Genomic DNA, 18,583 nt, shown 5'->3' on the forward strand with positions numbered 1-18,583 from the left:
TAGGGCTTCAAGGATTCAGAACTGCACATGAGTATGTATCTTCTCATGCAAGTGGGTGCACGTGAATAAGTATTAATACACACCTAATGACTATTAATACAAACATATATATGCGTAGTCATGAAAACTAACAAGAACTGTGCCTGAAAAGGGACTTCCTCAGCACAGCGTTGCTACTTTAATTCCCCCATGAAGAGTCTTGAGAATTCAATTGTTCTTCTTTTGTGGCTTTCTCCAGTGGCTTTAGTGCTCTTTAAGATTTGAGTTAGCAGGGGCTTGTGCAATGCCAATGCATTCACTATTTTCTTTCCAGGGGTTTGTTCCTTGTTCATCAAATCCCCAATCTATATCGGTGTTCTCTGAAGACAGGACATCAAGGTCACAAGGAAACAGAAGAGCCTCTTAAGAAATGTCTTCTAAGCAACCTGATAAAGTGATGTTCCTTTCTGGAGACAACCAATATCTTCCAAAAGAAATACTTTCTCCCTCTTCCCAGCTTTTTTTAAATGTGATGTAAGGTCATTCACAGCAGCATAAGTAAGTGGCAAGTATTTAGCATGCCCTTGTTGATATAGTATCTGTTTACACCTTTCACAAGCTAAAGCTGCAAATACCAAGCACAGAATCATAAATTACCTTATTTTTTATTTTTTTTCTCGTTTCTAGGCTAGCTTCTTTAAAATGACAGTTTCTGTCTTTCCCCCTTTATCCCTCTCTCCAGAAGGCTCTAGGGTCCACTCAGCGTATCAGTAGCTGCTTAAGATGTGTGCAGCTGGCCATGGATGTACAGAAAAGAGGGCACAGATCTGTAAATTCCTGTGAAGACAGATGGGTCTACAGCTCCTTGGGACACAGCTTATTTCAACTGAATGTTATTAAAGTGGCACTTGAAAGTTCTGAATTGGATAGATGGGCCACTGTGAGAGACCCTGTAGCTGTATGCAGCAGAAAGAAGTCCTTGCCCTGAAGGCTTTGTGTCCTAAACAGATGAAAGGGCAGGAGCAAAGTAATAGGGGAGAGAAACATAAGTATTTCCAGTCTGCGGTAAAGGAATTGGAGCTGCTGGTTGCTAAAGATACAACAGAGTCTGTGAAAGCCTTAGGAATGAAACGTAAGGGCCACTGTCCCCCTGCTTTCCCAGACAGTGGTGATGGTGGCAGAGTCCCATCAGGACTCTGCACTTCAGCAGCTCCCGCTCCACGTGGAAAGCAGAGAGAGAAAGCAAAGAACTATCGTTGTCCTGGGCCTTGACACCATACCTTCGCTCTTGGCTCCTTGAGTCACTTCTACCTTTTTCCAAGCACTGCACATATAAGACTGAATCTTTCTTCCCTCCTTGCAGTTTTGCTCTCCTGCTTCAGATAAGTTCCCGCACAATCACTTTGTGCAGCATATGTGCTACTGTAGAGATGCTGTCCATGTGGATACTTTGCCGTAATGTACAGAATTCATATCCTCTGTTTTACTACAGTAAGAATACGTGCACTGTAATTTCACACCCTGCCTTAGCTCTTAGGATCACGTGCACTGGTAAACATCCTTGGTCTTCAGTTTCAGATAGCAAAGAATCACAAGGAAAAAAAAAATCTGCTGTATCCTCATTTTCTAATAACGATTAATATTCCTGATTTTTTTGGTACTGCAGCTTTGCAAACTTTTGTCCTCATAAGCCAGATCTGCATTTCAGATCATTGATTTCCCCAGATATACAAAGCATCCCTTTTCCCAGATCAAATCTTATCCTGTAACCTAGAGACTAAACTGCCTCTCCAAAGATACAAAGCCAATCTATAAAAAAACACGGGAATAGAAACCAGACCTCCTGGCCATCAGCCCCAGGCTGCATGGATATCTAGCTGTGTTGGGGCTGTGGAAATTGCAGATCTTTCTTGGGAAATTATGGGAAAGGGAAAGGAATTGGAGGAAATGAACTGGCCAATGTCTACAAGCTTCAGGTCACCTATTCCCCAGCACCTGATCAGAGATTAGCCACTGGGGATGGAAACCTTAATGGAGCAGCATAAAAGATATTTGCTACCTGCAAATGCTACCAGAAAGGGGTTTGTCCTAGCTGTAGCTTCTGGGATTTTATTGTTTTCAGACTCTGCTAGCTGAAAAATAATTTCTGCAGCTTTCATTCCTCTCCCTTCACTGTCCTATAACTATGGGAAAAAAGCAACCAAAACCCACACTCTTCTGTAATGGTACAGTTTTTCACAAAGTATTACATTTCTAGGCATAGATGCATCATGCATACATAACATGGCATTGCAAAATACGTGGGTAGTTCCTTGTTTGCCTGCATACCAAGCTAGTTTTTAGGTATAAACACAGATTTGCCAAGAATCAAGGCAGTTCCATCTGAAAATCATTTAGAAAATTGCAATGGTGGATGTCTGCTAGTGGAACTCAAATGATACCCTTGCAAATTGCATCAGAAATTAACTTCTTCTTTTTTTTCTTGTTTTTAGATGGCTAGATATAATAAGTTGCTCTGAAATCCAGGTGACTGATACTAAACGTACACCAAACATTATGTTGCTGATTGCAGTATAAAAACTATATTGTGATAAAGCCGGAGAAGAATTGAAGCTTTCAGTCTCCCAGTCTTTCAAGGAAGCAGCAGGGAGCCAGCAAGGTTTGCTGGGCTTTGCAGAGCAGACGAGATGGATACCTGCGTGTCTTGGGAGCAAAAGGATTCGCTAGGAGGGAGGGAGGGAAGGAGCTGGAGATCTGGCTGAGTCTGAATGTACCCTGAAGAAGGATGCACTGCACCTTTTTTTTAAAGGGATTTAGAGCTCAGCTTGCTTTGGCATAAAGTTGAACTGTTTTCTCATAGGAAACAGTTCAACTCAAAGCAAAAATATGTGAAATGCTGTTCACAGCTGATGGCCAGTGCAGTGCAAAGAAACAGCACTAGCGTGTGCTAACCTTCTACAAGAATCTCTTGGAGAAGATAAACCTCTGAAGAGGGCATTTATAGCCCTATAGACATTGACCCTTAAGGAGATTTTTAGGTAGTACTATAATCTAAACAGTATCAACACTATCTTTTCTTACCATGGTATCAGTATATTCTTCCAGCTTTTCTTCAGCAACCATCTTGTTATGCTGCAAAAAGAGATCTCGCAGGAAATCCTGTAGTAAGGAAAGAGACAAATTTTACTCTTTAGAGTAAATTCAAGAAATAACAGTATGAAATTCAATCCAAATTCAGTAGGGTTACATTAATCTAATTTCACATTCCTGATTAGTACTAGTGTATTCAATGTCACATAAAGTTCACTTTTTTTTTTGTTGAAAAATATTTTTTCAAATAAATTAGAAAATAACCAAATTTCCCCAAAGCAGGCATACTGGAACGACTCATAATTAACTCACAAAATAAGCAAAAGATAACATAAATCCTGCAGTATTTGCTAGATCTCAAATCAAAATATTTGCCATTCAGCAAAACACTTAAGCATCCTCTGTCTCATTGGGGCACGGGCTGGAGCCGCACATTGAGATGTCAGTGCAGGGTCTGCAGCCCAGGGATGGGCTTCTGTGCCTGGCTGGCTCAAAGTGTTTGAGTTATGGCTTCTGAACAGGCTTCTGCCTCAATAACCTGAGCTTTAAAAAAACAAATCAGTGTTCAGAAAATCTGCATGCTCAGGAAGGGGTTGTGAGGAAATCCCAGTAACAAAACACAATGGCACTGGCTCTGTTTAGATGGGAGAGGTACATGTGCAAAGCCAAGGTGATGCAGCACTCAGGGGGCTCTTTGGGTGGTTGAGGGTCACCAAGATAAGTGGGGTCATGGGACGAGGCAAGGAGGAAGCGTGACAGCAAGGGCAACAACAGGGCATCCTCCCTCCTGACAGGATCCCTGCAGGCGTGTCAGAAGGATGGAGGGTCCTCGGTCCTTAAACTCACCGTGAACAACCTAGAAATGCCATTTGTCAACCCCACAAAAAAGCAGCAAGTTGGTAAAGCCTATGGAAAGGCTCCCATTGACACCAGCAAGCTGCATATCAAGCCCAAAGAGACTTGTTAGAATAACTTACTTTGAGCTCGCCAGCTGAAATAAATCCACTGCTATCAGCATCGTAACTGCGCCAGATCTGAAGGGGGATAGATTGATATGACAACATGAATATTGCAGTTAATCACCTGCTTGGGTGATAGATTTTAAAGATTCATATCAGGACTTCCATAATAAGCAAACTGTTGCATTATCCAGTATTTAATTAATTGTAGATGAAATAAAATAAACTTTCCCCACAATACCATTTACTCTCACTTGGATGCTGTACATGTGACATGCTGCTATCACGTTTTTAATGCAAACACTGTCTATAAAAGGAAGAAAAGACTAAGAAACCACTCTGCATTTCTTACCTAATTTGTACATGCAGCTTCTTTTATTGCCCTGAGTAAAAGTCAAGGCCATACACAACTGGCCATTGATCTGCAGAAGCCCCCGGTTTGGATGTGAAATAAAAGTAACTACAAGCAGTCTTGGAAAAAAATGAAATTCTGTGCTGGGCTAATTAGAGGCAGAGACTGGAGGGAGGATTGGGCAAGGTTAAGGAAACCTTATGGGCTTATGCTCCTCAGCTGGCCCAATTTACAGAGATTTCCACTCCATGCCCTGCCAGGCTAATGCTTCAGGATAAAATGGTGTTTGAAACATGCCTGGTCTGCTCTCTTGGTCTATGCTGTGCTGCAGATGAGGCTCTGCAGCTTTGGCTGTAGCTGCCAACAGGGTTGAATTTATCAGCGGGTAGGTACTCCTGTAAGGTTTTGTCTCTGGTAGCATGACTGATAGGTGGCTGAGAGCATTTGTGAAGTTTAATAAACTCCCTGGGTGCTCTTAGACCAGTCCTAGCTACCACATCTCTGCTTTGCTGGTGTAAATAACATACGACATTCCCTACCTGAAAAGGTCAGAATGTGGGTTGCTTCCTCAATACCCATGTGTTTCCTATGCTATGTTCTATGAAGGATGGAAGTGTAGGTATTGAAGAAGCTGTTGGCATGCAAGGGGAAGAGGCAAGGTGGAGATACAGACCCGCATGAATTCCACACTGTTGTCCAAGGGAGTTTCCTGTCGGAAAAGCAGCAGAAAGTTCTCATCATCCGGCAAGATCATATTTGCAAGCTGGGAAAAAAAAAAACCCCACATTAAAAAACCACCCAAAACAAACCCAAACCATGAAAGTAAAGAAAAGCAAAACCCTTGGGTGGCTGCTGACCTAGTATGGGAAATACAGGCTTGGCATGTTGTTGCCCTGGAAATAAACCCCAGACTGAGACATCTGGCTAATGTAATGTTCCATGACTCCCCTAGTCCCCACACAGGTTCTATCTTCCTTATCTCCCAAGTCAGCTGTAGGCCCTAGTCATGGGATGGTTTGGGTTGGAAGTGACCTTTAAAGGTCATCCAGTCCAACCCTCCTGCAATGAGCAGGGATATCTTCAGCTAGACCAGGTTGCTCAGAGCTTTGTCCCACCTGATCTTGAATGCATCTACCACCTCTGGGCAACCCGTTCCAGTGTCTCACCACTGTTAGTAAAAGATTTCTTCCTTATACCTTCTGAATCTACCCTCCTTTCACTTAAAGCCATTACTCCTTGTCCTATTGCTACAGGCCCTATAAAAAGTCTGTCCTAATTCTCTGTCCCTCAGTAAAAGAAATCCTGAGCTGGGGTTGGGGAGACATACCTCTTGAATTTGCAAGCGTCTGTCTGTGGTGACATCGTAGGCGGACATGAACTGCTCCTTCAGCTTCTGAACTTTCTCTTCTGTGATGGTGTTCTGCCATGGGGAAAACAACACGCACACACTAAGGGCACTAGGAAGTCTCCTGGAGGAAACCTCTCCTCACTCACAGATAACCACCAGGATCATTGCATCCTTACAGCTGGGGGTAATGCTACTAAAAGCCCACAAACACACCACCGCAGATGAATTTTTGGAAAGAAGTCCTACGCATAGTTTTGTAGCCGCTAAGCTCTCAGTTGGAAGACCGAAAGTATTTCAGTGACACCTGCTTCTTTAGCCAGCTGTTCCCTGGGGCTGGACACCACTGGGGTTTGGTTTTGCTTGAATGTCTGTTACAGTGGTTTCCATGCTGCTCATTTTCAATTTGTGCTTTTCAGGAATGTGTCCTTATCCTTGAACTACATCTCTGTAGCTCATTAGATCATCAGCCTTGAAAGGTGTTGGAGTCAGACTGTTGCTCATTTTTGCCTGTCAGCTGGTTCAAGCCCCAGCATCAAGCCTTGTCAGTGTTTCTGGGTTAATAGCATAGAATTTCAAGCAATTCACATTTGCATCTGCTCAACCCCATAATCAATTTATGCATAGTGTGTTTTCAGGACTTGTCAGTTTACATGCTTTGATAGGCATTGCTGTGACAGGTGAAATACAATGCTTAGGTTCATCAGACATTATTTCTTTTCCTTAGCAGTACCAGTTAGGCCATCGGGGCTGACTGGGCTACACAAAGAACAATTTCCCCAGCCTGCAGAAATGCTTCTGGTCAGATGAGCTTTGTGGCTGGGCTGGGAAGCTCACCTAGTTAATCTGGCCCAAGCATTTAATGCAGTCCAACATTACCTTCCATATCTGCACTGAGCAGGTCCTGGCTCCTCTCCTGGTCCTGTGGGAGATGGCCCTCTCTGGGAGGGGAGGGAGGGAGGACAATAACCCAGACTGGCTCTTGGCATGACTTCGTAGCACTTTTCAGGAGACAATAAATTAAGTTCTCCCCAACCCCTGAGGAAAAGCCCTTCAAAGGTTTTATCATCTCTACATCCAGGTGGACTTAGGACTACAGCTGTGTCTTCCTGGGTCTCCTAACCCAGTTTTCCATCCTATTGCAGGCCCATCAGGTTACACAATCCCTTTCTTAATACTGTGACACAAGACCATGAGAGACTTTCTCAAATTTACTCCGTGTACAGCTCAGTGCAGCCTGCCTGGCTGTTCAGTGGCTAAGCAGATATAGACCCCACTCCTAGGAAAGGGCACTGTTGCCCTGTCCAGGCAGAGTGAAGAGCGGGTGTGCACACTCTGCGTGATGCCCTGCATATAGCACATCCAGGCCTCAGGTAATTCACTGCCTTATGTGGTCCTTTAAGGCTGTGATTCTGCAAAGCACGAACTGGAGGAGCAGTTGTGCTGTTCTGCAAAAAGTTGCATAGAGCAGAAGAAGATGTTTCCATAAGGTTTGTCATCTCTGAGCAGAGTAATATGGCCAGGTTGCACATGCAGCAGTTGCAGCTCACGTTCTCACTTTGGATGGGTATTTGAAACAACCACACTGGGAACTGAACATGCCTCACACCCCAAAACAAAAAACAAACAAAAAAAAACCAAAACACCCCAAAACAAAAATGTTGGCCGTACCCACATTCAGCAGTGGCCAAGTGACGATAGCAATTTCCAGCTGCTCTCAAGCAGTACTGCTGCAGAGCCTTTGCCACAGTCAGTGACAGAGATGTAGAGACACCCTAGGATGTCACAGATGAGGTAAGCAAAAAGAGAATGAGAGTTCTTCAGCTTAGGCTCGTTAAGCTAAGGTCTACCTTTGCACCCACTTTGTCACCACCTTTCCCCATAGGTTTAGATGTGACTGGTATTTCCCAAAGCCTTAATTTGCTGCTAGTAATAACAGAAAAAAAATATCTATAGGTGGATGGATAGGCAGATAGTATGAGCGATCATCTGTGATATAATTTAATTTGTCTTCACTTTAGTTCAGAGCACTCAGAGCTCGTGAGCGCTTAGCTGCACAAAGTCATTATGGACTGACAGAGAATTCTTTAATAGCACTGTCAGTGCAGAGGATCCTATGCTGAAATCATGGGAGAAAGAGTTAGTGGGCTTTGATTTATACCTGCCAAGTCAAGGTAACCAAGAGGGATTTCTGCTTAAAACAAGTGAAACTCTTTCATCTCTCCACTGCCTAGAGTAACACAGGACTAGGATGTGACAGCTGATGAAAAGTTTGGGAATCTGGGAATGGGAATGACAGGATAGGGGCACCCACATGAATCTTTGTACAGCAGGTGGGGTGCATCCCCTGGGGCGCATCCTTGGGGTTCCACACTGAGGGCTGGCAGCTCCCAGGGGATGAAACACCCAGCAGTGATCTCACAGGGATGTGTCTGAGGTTGTGGTCCACCTCCTGGGGCCTGCTGTTGGCCCTGAGCAGCTCCCAGGACACGGTTGCAGGATACTGTAGCTCCGTGGTGGTGGCCAGCAAGCCCTGCAGGCTGTGTGGGTGCCCACACCACTGCCCAGGCAGTGCTCGCTGCTGGCCCCCCAGGTGCGGGCATCAGGGACGCAGCACACCACTGAACATGCACATGCAGTTTTCTTTCCCCTCGGCATTACCACTCGCCCTTGTGCTATTTAATTGCTTTCTGACGGCACCTTGACACTTTAAGACACCTCCCAGGAGTTAGGCAAACCTATCAGTGGCTGATTTCAATAGGCTTGCAAAGTACTCTGAAATTATCCTCCTCCGTGCCCGGTAGGATAAGTTATTTCTGAAACGATAATCATAGCTGATATTTGAAAAATGCGCTGTGGAGTTCAGACTAGTCATTTGTTAAGAAAGCTTATTGCTCAACTTCTTGTCAGCTATTAACCACCACTTCATTGAGCTTTGTGTGGCAGGAACATTGTTATCTGCATAAAAAAAGGACTGCCTCCTTTTTTTTTTTTTCCTTTTAACTGATTTAGATCATGGGGTACATCAAGTAAATACCTGAAATACTTAAAATATTTACATACCTCAAACAGCTTTTAGTCCAAGGGGTTACACTACAGTGGATTTTTCAAATTGGACAATCTCTCTCTGTTCATGAATATTCTACTTATAGAACACAAGTGGTAATGGATTTACTAAACCCCAACCCTTACTGCCAGAGAGTAAAAGATGCTGCACAAACTGGCTTTCCCAGGTGCATGCTCAAGGCAAAATTATGTGTATATTACAGATTTTTACACTGAGAATGATACACTTTGGTTTATGACCATTAGGTTTCAAAGGTGACCTTTATATTTACCAAATAAAACCCAAACCAATCCCAGAAGATTAAAAAAAAAAAACCAAACCAACAACAAAATATTCAACTAGGCCATGCCACTTGCGAGCAGAAACCAAGGTTAGGAGAGCTGGTCTCCAAGATCAACCTACTGGTGGTGTAGGCTCCGATTGCCTTTCCATTCCAAAAACATTTAAAAGGTTGGAAAAAAAACTTGCATGTAATTTGCATAATTTGTTCCCCTTGTCCAGGGCGATGAACTGCAGACTCCTGCTCTATTTGCTGACTCTGTGATCTGATTGTGGAGGTCTGCAGCCTGCGGTGGGGCAGCCTGGGCAGGCTGCGCAACAGAGCCAGGACAGTGGGGCAGATGGCTGGAGTTGCCAATCCTTTGCTGAAGGCTTAGGAAGTGAGTACAGTTCTCTGGCTTGTTTAGATTTTGTTTGACTGTGGTTTTGCCTCCAGACCAGGGCTGTGGCATTGCTACAGCAAGGCAGAGACACTGGGAAGCTTGTGAGTGGCTCAGCAGGAGCATCACGCCTAGACAAGAGCACGCTCCAGAAACAGACGGAGAAAAGTATGTGGGAAAAAGTACTGTCTAAGCAATATTCCAGGATTTATGGAGCCAAGGAAGGATTTTACTAGCCAAACATTGTCCCTGGTATTATTTTTACAGGTGCAATGTCTTGGGAGCCCTAGGAAGGCTTCAGGAGGGCGGAACCCCAGTTGGGACTCCAAGCTCTGCTCAGAAGAAAGGAGATGGACAGAGACAAATAACAAGCAAAGCCAGTCAGCAGGGAAATAAAGAGAGACAATATGGGGACTATTAACAATTTTTAAAGCCATGCAGCTATAGTAACCAATTGCAGTCATGTAAATATATTAAGCAATTTTTTTTTCTTCAGTTGTATTGGTGGTTTGTACAGATGAGATTCAGGTATCCCTAAAGGGGACCAAAAAACTATTCACAGGTAAGAAATTACACTTGAGGCAGTTTCTGCAGGCATGGCCCGGCCAGGGATCCAGCAACCAGCCAGCAGTGTGAGCAGGCATCTCCCACCCGGCAGAGGGGCCAGGGCCAAGCTGGGATGCCAGGGCAGTGAAGGGCTGCCCAGGGCCACCAGTCAGGCTGGGGGTACAGGGGCTCCCCTGCTGCCTTGCCCACCCTGCAATGAGGTTGCTGAGAGGATGCCAAAGGTAAAACCTTGGCAGCTCACTGGTCAAGAGGACTGATTTTTTATTCTCTGCCTTTGGGTTCCTACAAATATTTCTTTGCCTCCCAGATCGGGGCAAATCCTGTGACAGAGGGAGAAAGACCAGGAGCAGGAAAGCAAGAAGGGAAGATCTCCAGGCAGGTGCACACAGGGACATACGGCATTTACACGGAGACACAGGTGCTGCACCAAGTGCTATGGCCACCAGCTTCCCCAGGAAGTTTGCTTTTCCTTCCTCCCTTTTAATTATTAACTCTCTGTTCAGCTACAGATTGTAACAAGCAGGAAAACCTAGAAGCCAAACACACTCTGCTTTCAAATGCCTTGGGCTCACGCTTCACTTATTCAAGCATTATGAATTACAGGGGGAGAAATAAAAAAACCCACAAAACACCACCTTTCTGCTCTGGAAAGCAACTTGTGCTGGTTTTGGCTGGGGTAGAGTTAATTTTACTCGTGGTAGCTGGTATGGGGCTGTGTTTTGGATTTGTGCTGAAAATGGTGTTGATAATTCAGGGATGTTTTAGTTACTGCTAAGCAGTGCTCACACAAAGCCAAGCCTTTTTCTGCTACCCACCCACTCCTCCAGCGAGAAGGCCGGGGCGGGGGGGCACAAGGAGCTGGGAGGGGACACAGCCAGGACAGCTGACTCCAACCAAAGGGATATCCCATACCAATGGCTTTGCAGCAGGAAAGCTGAACGCAGATTTTTTTAATCAGAGCTAATGCTGTCTTGACTGTGTTGCCTGTCTCGAGCAGCAGGTCCCTCCCTCGATTCAAAGGTTTGCAAAGCTTTCTCAGGTGCTCACTGCTTGGGCTAAAAGTTTGCAGACTTGCTGGCAGCTAGATAAAATTTCCCTTTTGTGAACATTTAAGTGAATGCTGTTGCATCCTTCCCAGTAGCTGTCTGTACAGGGAGGCTTTTCTTGTCATTCCTTGTTTTCCCTGCTGTATGCACCTCCTGAGTTTCTGGAGGAGAATTTAATCAAGAGGTAATAGCCCGAATTGAGAGAGGAGCACAATTTCCCCTGACTTGCTGCCTAATTAAGGCAGAAACAGCTATAGACATGCTCATGTTTAGCATCAATGAACACTGTAATAAAGAGATTCCCCTGCCACAGTCTGGGAAACATACCTGAACCAGGACCTGCCTCCAGTTTTGCTCAGGGTTGGGCTGAGAAAGGCTGCGGTCACTGGGACAGCAAGTGCTTGGCCAGAAAGGATCCTGCAGCAGAAGTATCCTGATACTTATTTAAGGGAAGAAAACTCCAACCCTCTGCTAATTTCCATGAAATATAATCTTCGTTGGACTATAACGATGATGGGAGCTAGCCTGGAACAGCGAGATGCTTTAACCCCTTTTCAGGTCGCTTCATATGAGTTGTAAAGCTTCAGTTGCCCTGGTCGCTCGACAGGTCAGATGCTGTGTGGTTCCCAAGAGGCACTGCATGTTCTCACTGTCCAGTCAAGGAAGAAATACTCTACTACGTACCATGAGGAGAAGACCACGTAATTTTTGTCCTCGTAAAAGCACACAGTTTCAAATATTCCTGTGGCTTTGAACATACATTTCTCAGGGTTATGGAGTGGATGTGGATGCTCTTCCACAGAGTTTTGCAGAAAAAAGCTTCTACGATTCGAGTTGCCATAAAAAATGAATTTTCTGCTTCCTCCTTTCCATGTCCAGCCTTCATCTTCCCTTTTGTGAAAACCCTTTAGAAGCATTTAGCATCACAAAGGTAATCTGGTTTTTAATACTGTTTGTAAAACAGAAAGGGCATGCTCAAATTTTTTTTAATCTCCACGCATTTAATTTCTTTGTTGTGGTTGGTTATGACTCTTTGGAAACCTGGCGATAATCTCTCTTCCTTGTTAACCCATTCCTTTGATATTGTCACACTCTTTGCCTCATGCCGTCTAATTAAATTTTTGATCCTTAAGGGATACAAGTGCTTGGCAGCAGCTTGCCTTGATGAAAACACAACTATGAGTTATTTGTTTTGGGGGTAAAAAGCGAATGCATGGAGTACTGTGGAGCCCTTCCTACTTGATGAAAGGAGTCACCTCATTTAATTCCTGCTGATCAAGACAGTCTTGTCATAAATTGATTTTTTTTCCTTCTTGACGTAATTTTTGGAAATAAGCCACTAGACTGATAAGGGCATAAAAAGTAAGAAGAAACTGAAAGTTAGTGACTACTATAGCCTGTTTCTTGAAAAAAAAAAAAAAAAAAAAAAAAAAAGAGGCTTATCTGAAAATGCTGGCTTGAACATGTTTCTCTTAACATTTCAGCCAAGTTTGATAGAAGGGCAAACTGTGCCAGAGATATCAAGTTCCTACAAGATCTACGAGTATAAATAATGTCTGCCAAGAAGGCTAGTTGGAAAACAAACTCAACAACTACTACCATGCCAAAAGCCACACAGTATACACAGGAGGCCAGCAAAGACCAGATGAGACATCAGTAACATACACTTTGGCCTTAGAAGAACTTCTTTGCCAAATATTTCTTCTTTAAATCCCCTAGCATTAAAAAAATTAATCACATGAATGACTTCATTTCATCCATGCAGATATATATCGGATTGCCTGCATTAGTGTGGGATTTCACCCTGCAGCTCCTGGGCCAACTTCTCGTTTGGGCCAATCTTGCTTACTTAACTACAGTGCTATCACTTGAGAATTTGGCCTTGTGCTTTGCTTAGGATTTACTATAATCCTGCATGCTACAATAGATGAGCACTTATCCTGTCATCCTGCATTGTGTTTTGATGCTTTTTTTAGCTCTCATCAGCACATATGTGCGAAATATTTTTTCACTTAAAAGACACCAGCATCCAACAAAGGCTGTTACAGCCTTCCCTGTGACATCAGGGTTTTGTAGTTAGGCTTTGGACAGGTTCTTTGTTCTGCCCTTTCTGCTAGGCTGAAAGTTTTGTGACATGCCTTTGGGCAATGAAAACACAATGTGTCTGTTTTTTCCCATAGGCATGTTGAGTTTGCATTTAGAAATACTGCCAGGCACTTGCACTGCCCCATCTTAATGCACAGGAACAGGAATAGGGACTGGTTAGGCTAATCAAGGCTGACAAAAGCAAAACCTAAAGAAATAACTGTATTTGACAATAATCAGAATGATAGAACAGTTTGTGTTGGAAGGGACATTAAAGATCATCTAAACGCCCTGCATAGACAAGGACACCTTTCACTAGATCAGGTTGCTCAAAGCCCCATCCAACCCGGCATCCACAGCTTCTCTGGGCAGCCTGTGTGTGTGTCTCACCACACTCGCAGTACAAAATTTCTTCCTTATATCTAATCAGGGTCGACTCAGGGTTTAGATTTCTGTATTAGTCTGGAGGGGGATGCAAGATGAATGTTTTCTGCTAGGGGTCTTCTTGCTGTTGACCTGCTGGTCACCAGAGACCTGATCTGTGAACCTGGATCTCTTGGGGTAGTAAAATATAGGAGAAGTTTTCTTTGGATGGCTTTGAGGCTGGCTGATATTTTGGCCATTAAACTTTGTTTGAGTGACTAGCTGCTGCATTTCTGGCCATACTAAGTTAAACACATCGTTTGGATAGACAATACATTGTGCAAGGCAGCAATGAAGTGCAAGAGTAGCTGGAGGCTGCTCATTTTCTTTGGAAGTAAAAAGCAATGACAAATCCTTTATGGCTGTTCAGGGTGAGCTCCTGAAGATTAACTCAATCCCTTCCAGTCATAACTATACAGGTGGCCTGGGGGCAGGGGGGCTATAATGAAACTAAAACTGTCTTGCCTGATCAAATCTACACTTCAAAAATTTTTACATGTGGTCTCTTACATGCTCACAGTTAGGTGAAGGCAACTGACTTTTATCCAAAAGTCTTCTGTCTAATTTTAATATCATTTAAGCAAAGTCAGATATCTTTCCGTGAAAGCCTTGCAAGCACAATGACAATGTGCATTTCCCTCTGTATCTGTCCAGATGTCACTGGTTTTATGGAAACTTTCAGAAATCCAAATTCAAAATTTATAGCTATTCATCTATAAAACTCTTCTTGTCTATTTATTATGGGAATATACATAGAGATTCACTAAAACTAGCAAAGAGCAAGCAAGGAAGATCATAAGTTATCTCTATACAGAAAGAAAGATGTACAGCACTGTAAGAGAGAAAGGCAAGGGCTGTAGTTCCTGTTCCAATAAAATTACTTCTTCAGTGCTGAAAGAAACTGTCTTTTTCACGAAGTTTTCACTTCAGTATAAAAAACCTTTAGAAAATGCATGGAAAAGTGGCCATAAGGTAGAATCAAGAGATTTATGAGTGAGCAGAAGGGAGCACAGGCAGCTCACAGCAGCCACGCGGCAGCAGGTTGGAAGCTGGAGGCTCAAATGGTTAGATAGAAGTCATAGGAGTAATAATGGCATGGTGTGTGGCTGAATTATCCTCAGTTCTGCCTCATACCCCCCAGACAAACCAAACCACAGAAGCCCCTCCAGCTTATGGGGAATTTATATAAACTTCAGTGTCATAAATCACTGAAGCCTTATAGATATGTTACGTACACCTGGAAATCAAAGGCATTTTCTTAGAAATGCAATAGAAGAGAATAAAATAGGATAGGATAGGGTAGGATAGGGTAGGATAGGGTAGGATAGGGTAGGATAGGGTAGGATAGGATAGGATAGGATAGGGTAGGATAGGGTAGGATAGGGTAGGATAGGATAGGGTAGGATAGGATAGGGTAGGATAGGGTAGGATAGGGTAGGATAGGATAGGATAGACTATTTCAGTTGGAAGGGACCTACAATGATCATATATAGTCCAACTGCCTGATCACTTCAGGGCAGACCAAAGTTAAAGTGTGTTGTTAAGGGCATTGTCCAGATGCCTCCAGCAATCGCCCACTGTTGGAGGAGGACAGACAGAAAGCAGCATCTGGGATTTGGGTCGGTTTATTGTAGGTCTACCTCTGTTGTAAAGTTTGCCCTTCCCCCCAGAAAAATTCTTGATGGTTCAACAAAAGAAGATGAATTAGCCTCCCTCACTGGATGGTATTTCAAGTTTCCTTCCTCGCTCAGAGCCATCAGGAAGAGCTGTTCCTCTCAGCTTCCTGACAAGCTCCCTTTTACATTGTTTTCCCAGCTGCTCCCATCCCCTGGCATTTAGTGTCAGCTGGGGATGCTGCAGGGTAGCTGGGAAGAAAAACAGAGCTGAAGGACTAGAGTGGTCATTAAGAAAAATAACAGCTTAGAGAGCGCAGGCTGAAAAAATGTAATTATGAAGCCATTCGCTATTCAAGCAGAGACAACTTCCAGTGCTGATAACATTATTTATCACTTGTACAACACTTCAGACATAGTCACTAATTAATCCTTGCAACACATCTGGAAGTTATGCCAGTGTATTACTGTCTCCCCATTTTACTGTGCAAGGAAACAGAGATGTTAGGAACCCAAAGAAGAAGAAGAAGTAAAGGTCAAAATGAGCACTAAAGCAGAGAGATGCTCGGTCCCAGCTCACTGCTTGTATTACAGAAGACACTTTCTTTCTGTAGGTTGGTGAAAACCAGCTTAAAAAGGATCTGTAGCTATAACCACAAGCCTGTACAACATAAATCACATGAAAAAGAGAAAAGTAGCTCAAAGTTGTTAGGCAAACTCATTGTACAAAGGTAGTAGAGACCTTTTTTTAATCCAGCACTACAGGTGATCCCCATACCTAGTGGAGCAGGGCAGGGGACTCCTCTCACCCTCCCAGGACAAAGCTGCCCCTGGATGTTCTGCCACCAAAGCAGCGCTGCCTGCTGCCCACTGGGTAGGAGACTGCTTCATCCTTACACAGCCATGAGAAATGAAACCAGACTGCTGGCAAAGGGGAACATGGCAACACATCATCTTATCATTCATGGTAATACTACTTGAGTGGAAATACTGCCCAAAATGGGCAAGAAAACCAGGGGAGAAAACCAAAACCACTGGAGACCCTGTTTGAGCACCCCGGCAGTTAGTGAGCCCTGTCTTCCAGAAATAGCCTATTTCTTCTCTTTAATAGAGAAAGAGGGTGTTGGTTCTTTTTTTTCTTTTTTTTTTTCTATTTCTCTTAAGTTTTTTCTTTTAAGGGTGAAACCTTGACATCAGAAGCAAAGGAGATGCAAGCTAGAGGAGGGTGATAGGTTAAGCTGGAGTCATCTAAGCAGTGACTTTTGGCCATCAGTGAAACTGTTCTTGACTTCCTGCAGCAGAACAGTTCATTGCTAGAACACCCTCATTTTGCATGCTCTTGTGTACTGATACCTAGCATGGTGTAACAGAGTTCAGATCAACGTCAGCAAGACCACAAAACCTGCTGTAACACACCGGGTTTTCAACCCAGCTGGTGCGATGCTGTCTCCAAAATCTTGTCTGTGCAAGGGCAGCTATGGGCTACAGTGGGGCTGGTGGTTTCCTCTTGACCTCTCATCATTAGGAAGCTGCCTGTGAGATCCCTGGCTAAACTGCAGTTTTATCTCCAGCTAGAACTCACTCTAGAAAGCCCCACGTGGAGGTCCCTTGCTTCAGTGACCACTGCAGCATGGAGCGCTGCGGCCTCCTTTTAAGCCTCTCCTCCAACACCTTGTGTTTGCTGCTGCTGCGTTCATTTGAGCGTGCTTTGCACTGCTGTTTCAATATCCCAAGACCAGCAACTCCCAATTTCATCTTTTATTCCTGAGCAAACGATCCTGAACTTTTCCATTTCTCTTCAAGTCAGATTTTCTGTGTACCTAGTGATTCTTGCTGCTTCTTGTTGAAACTTTTTACATTTGTTTTAAAGTCTTTTTACATACCTATCTGTTCATGTAACTATACATGCTCTAGAAAGACATTTCTGCAGAAACTGCCGTTATTTCAATCCCAATTCACTTGCAAATTAACCAAAAACATGCTTGGAAAGTTATTCACAGTTTCCATATTTTTAATTGTAGCCCCAAAGATCCAAGAATCCTAATTGGATGGTAAGTATAATTCTATTTTACACTTGATACTCACAAATTTATGCCTTTTATCAGCTACCTTTTCCATTTTTGTTAATTACTTTCTGCTTAAAGGAATTGTTTCCTCTCTGGTTTTTGGCACACCTTCTTCTTCCAATTGGAAAATGCTTAGTCCTTTTCTCTTCCTAGTTGGGCACACACTATGTAATAGAATATTAAACCTGTTATCAGAATACACTTTTTACATACTACTGAGCAGCTGACCTGAGTGACAGGATTTCTCTTTCATTGATGGTGACCGTCAAAAGCAACGTAAGACCTGGAGCTGAGGAAACCAGTGCAACTGCTGGTAGGACTGAGATGCAGAGAGTGAGAGAGGGGAAACGCTGCTAGAAGTAGGGGTGGAAATCAGGGGAGAAACCCAGAAAAGCTTGAGAGCCAGGTCTTGACCTTAGGAGCAACAGGACTGACTCCTGTTTGGCTTCCAGCCATTTGCGGCAATGCAGTTGTATGTCTCCTTCCTAAGTACCATTTAAAATTAATGACAGTTTATTTGTAAAAAATTGACCTTGGAAAGAAACCCATCATATTAACAAAACTAATCAGCACTTGCTTGAATAAATCATTGCCCTCCCCCTCACCTTGCCAGACTGTGTGCCGGTGCTTTCTATTTGTTTCTATTCAATGGCAGTAAATGACTTTCTCTCCATGCTTCCTACCAGCCCCTTCAGCTGGTGCCAACCGCAGCCTCACCATGGTGGCAGCTGCTGGACTGAAACCAACCGATCAAACTTCTCAGGCAATTGCGCTTGTTGTCACCCGCTTAAACGCCACCATGTTGCCAAGAGAAGGGCTTTTTACCTCTGGGATTTCTAAGGACGCTGGCAACCAGGGAACAGCAAATTGTCATCTCTCCAGGTAATGACCTTTTCGCTTGGACTTGATGCACAACTAACGCGGCGCAGTACTTACTTCTGGTCCCAGTTTCTCCAGGAGATGATGAAAAAAATTGTCAAGCTCCTTCCCTTCTATGTAACCGTTGTCTAAATAAAAGCAAAATATGTTAACGGTCAGGCAGCACTGCCGGAGCTCTGGGGGCCGTGTCACGGGCTGTGCGTAGGGAGCTGAGGTCGGTAGGGGTCTCAGCTGGGGACCCTGCCTGCCCGCCCGGGGGGGTCCTATTCGAGTTGATCGGTTCACATCGGTGTGGGTGCCAGGCAAGGTGATGTGCAGATCCCGGAGGAGTTTTCTTTACAGAAAAGTTTCAGGAAAATAACCCGCAAACTGGGACCACGAGAGGGAACGGCAGAAGGAACAGGAAGATGATGGAAAGGCAAAAACTCTGGAGTGAAAGGGGGGATTTTCAGA

General features: G+C 43.9%; 1 protein-coding gene across 1 annotated transcript in view; it reads right to left on the minus strand.

Annotated features, from left to right (window-relative positions):
- The window catches only part of SCGN (secretagogin, EF-hand calcium binding protein), a 29,882-nt gene that overhangs the window by 10,963 nt on the left and 336 nt on the right, over positions 1-18,583 (minus strand). The window contains exons 2-6 of the mRNA XM_040587214.1: positions 18,188-18,258; positions 5,708-5,800; positions 5,054-5,143; positions 4,047-4,103; positions 3,061-3,138 (exon numbers count right to left, since the gene is read on the minus strand). Coding sequence (XP_040443148.1) covers positions 3,061-3,138; positions 4,047-4,103; positions 5,054-5,143; positions 5,708-5,800; positions 18,188-18,258 — 389 coding nt within the window. The remainder of the gene's footprint in view (positions 1-3,060; positions 3,139-4,046; positions 4,104-5,053; positions 5,144-5,707; positions 5,801-18,187; positions 18,259-18,583) is intronic.

This window comes from Falco naumanni, chromosome 3 (genome assembly GCF_017639655.2).
Source record: "Falco naumanni isolate bFalNau1 chromosome 3, bFalNau1.pat, whole genome shotgun sequence".
NCBI classification, from domain to species: domain Eukaryota; kingdom Metazoa; phylum Chordata; class Aves; order Falconiformes; family Falconidae; genus Falco; species Falco naumanni.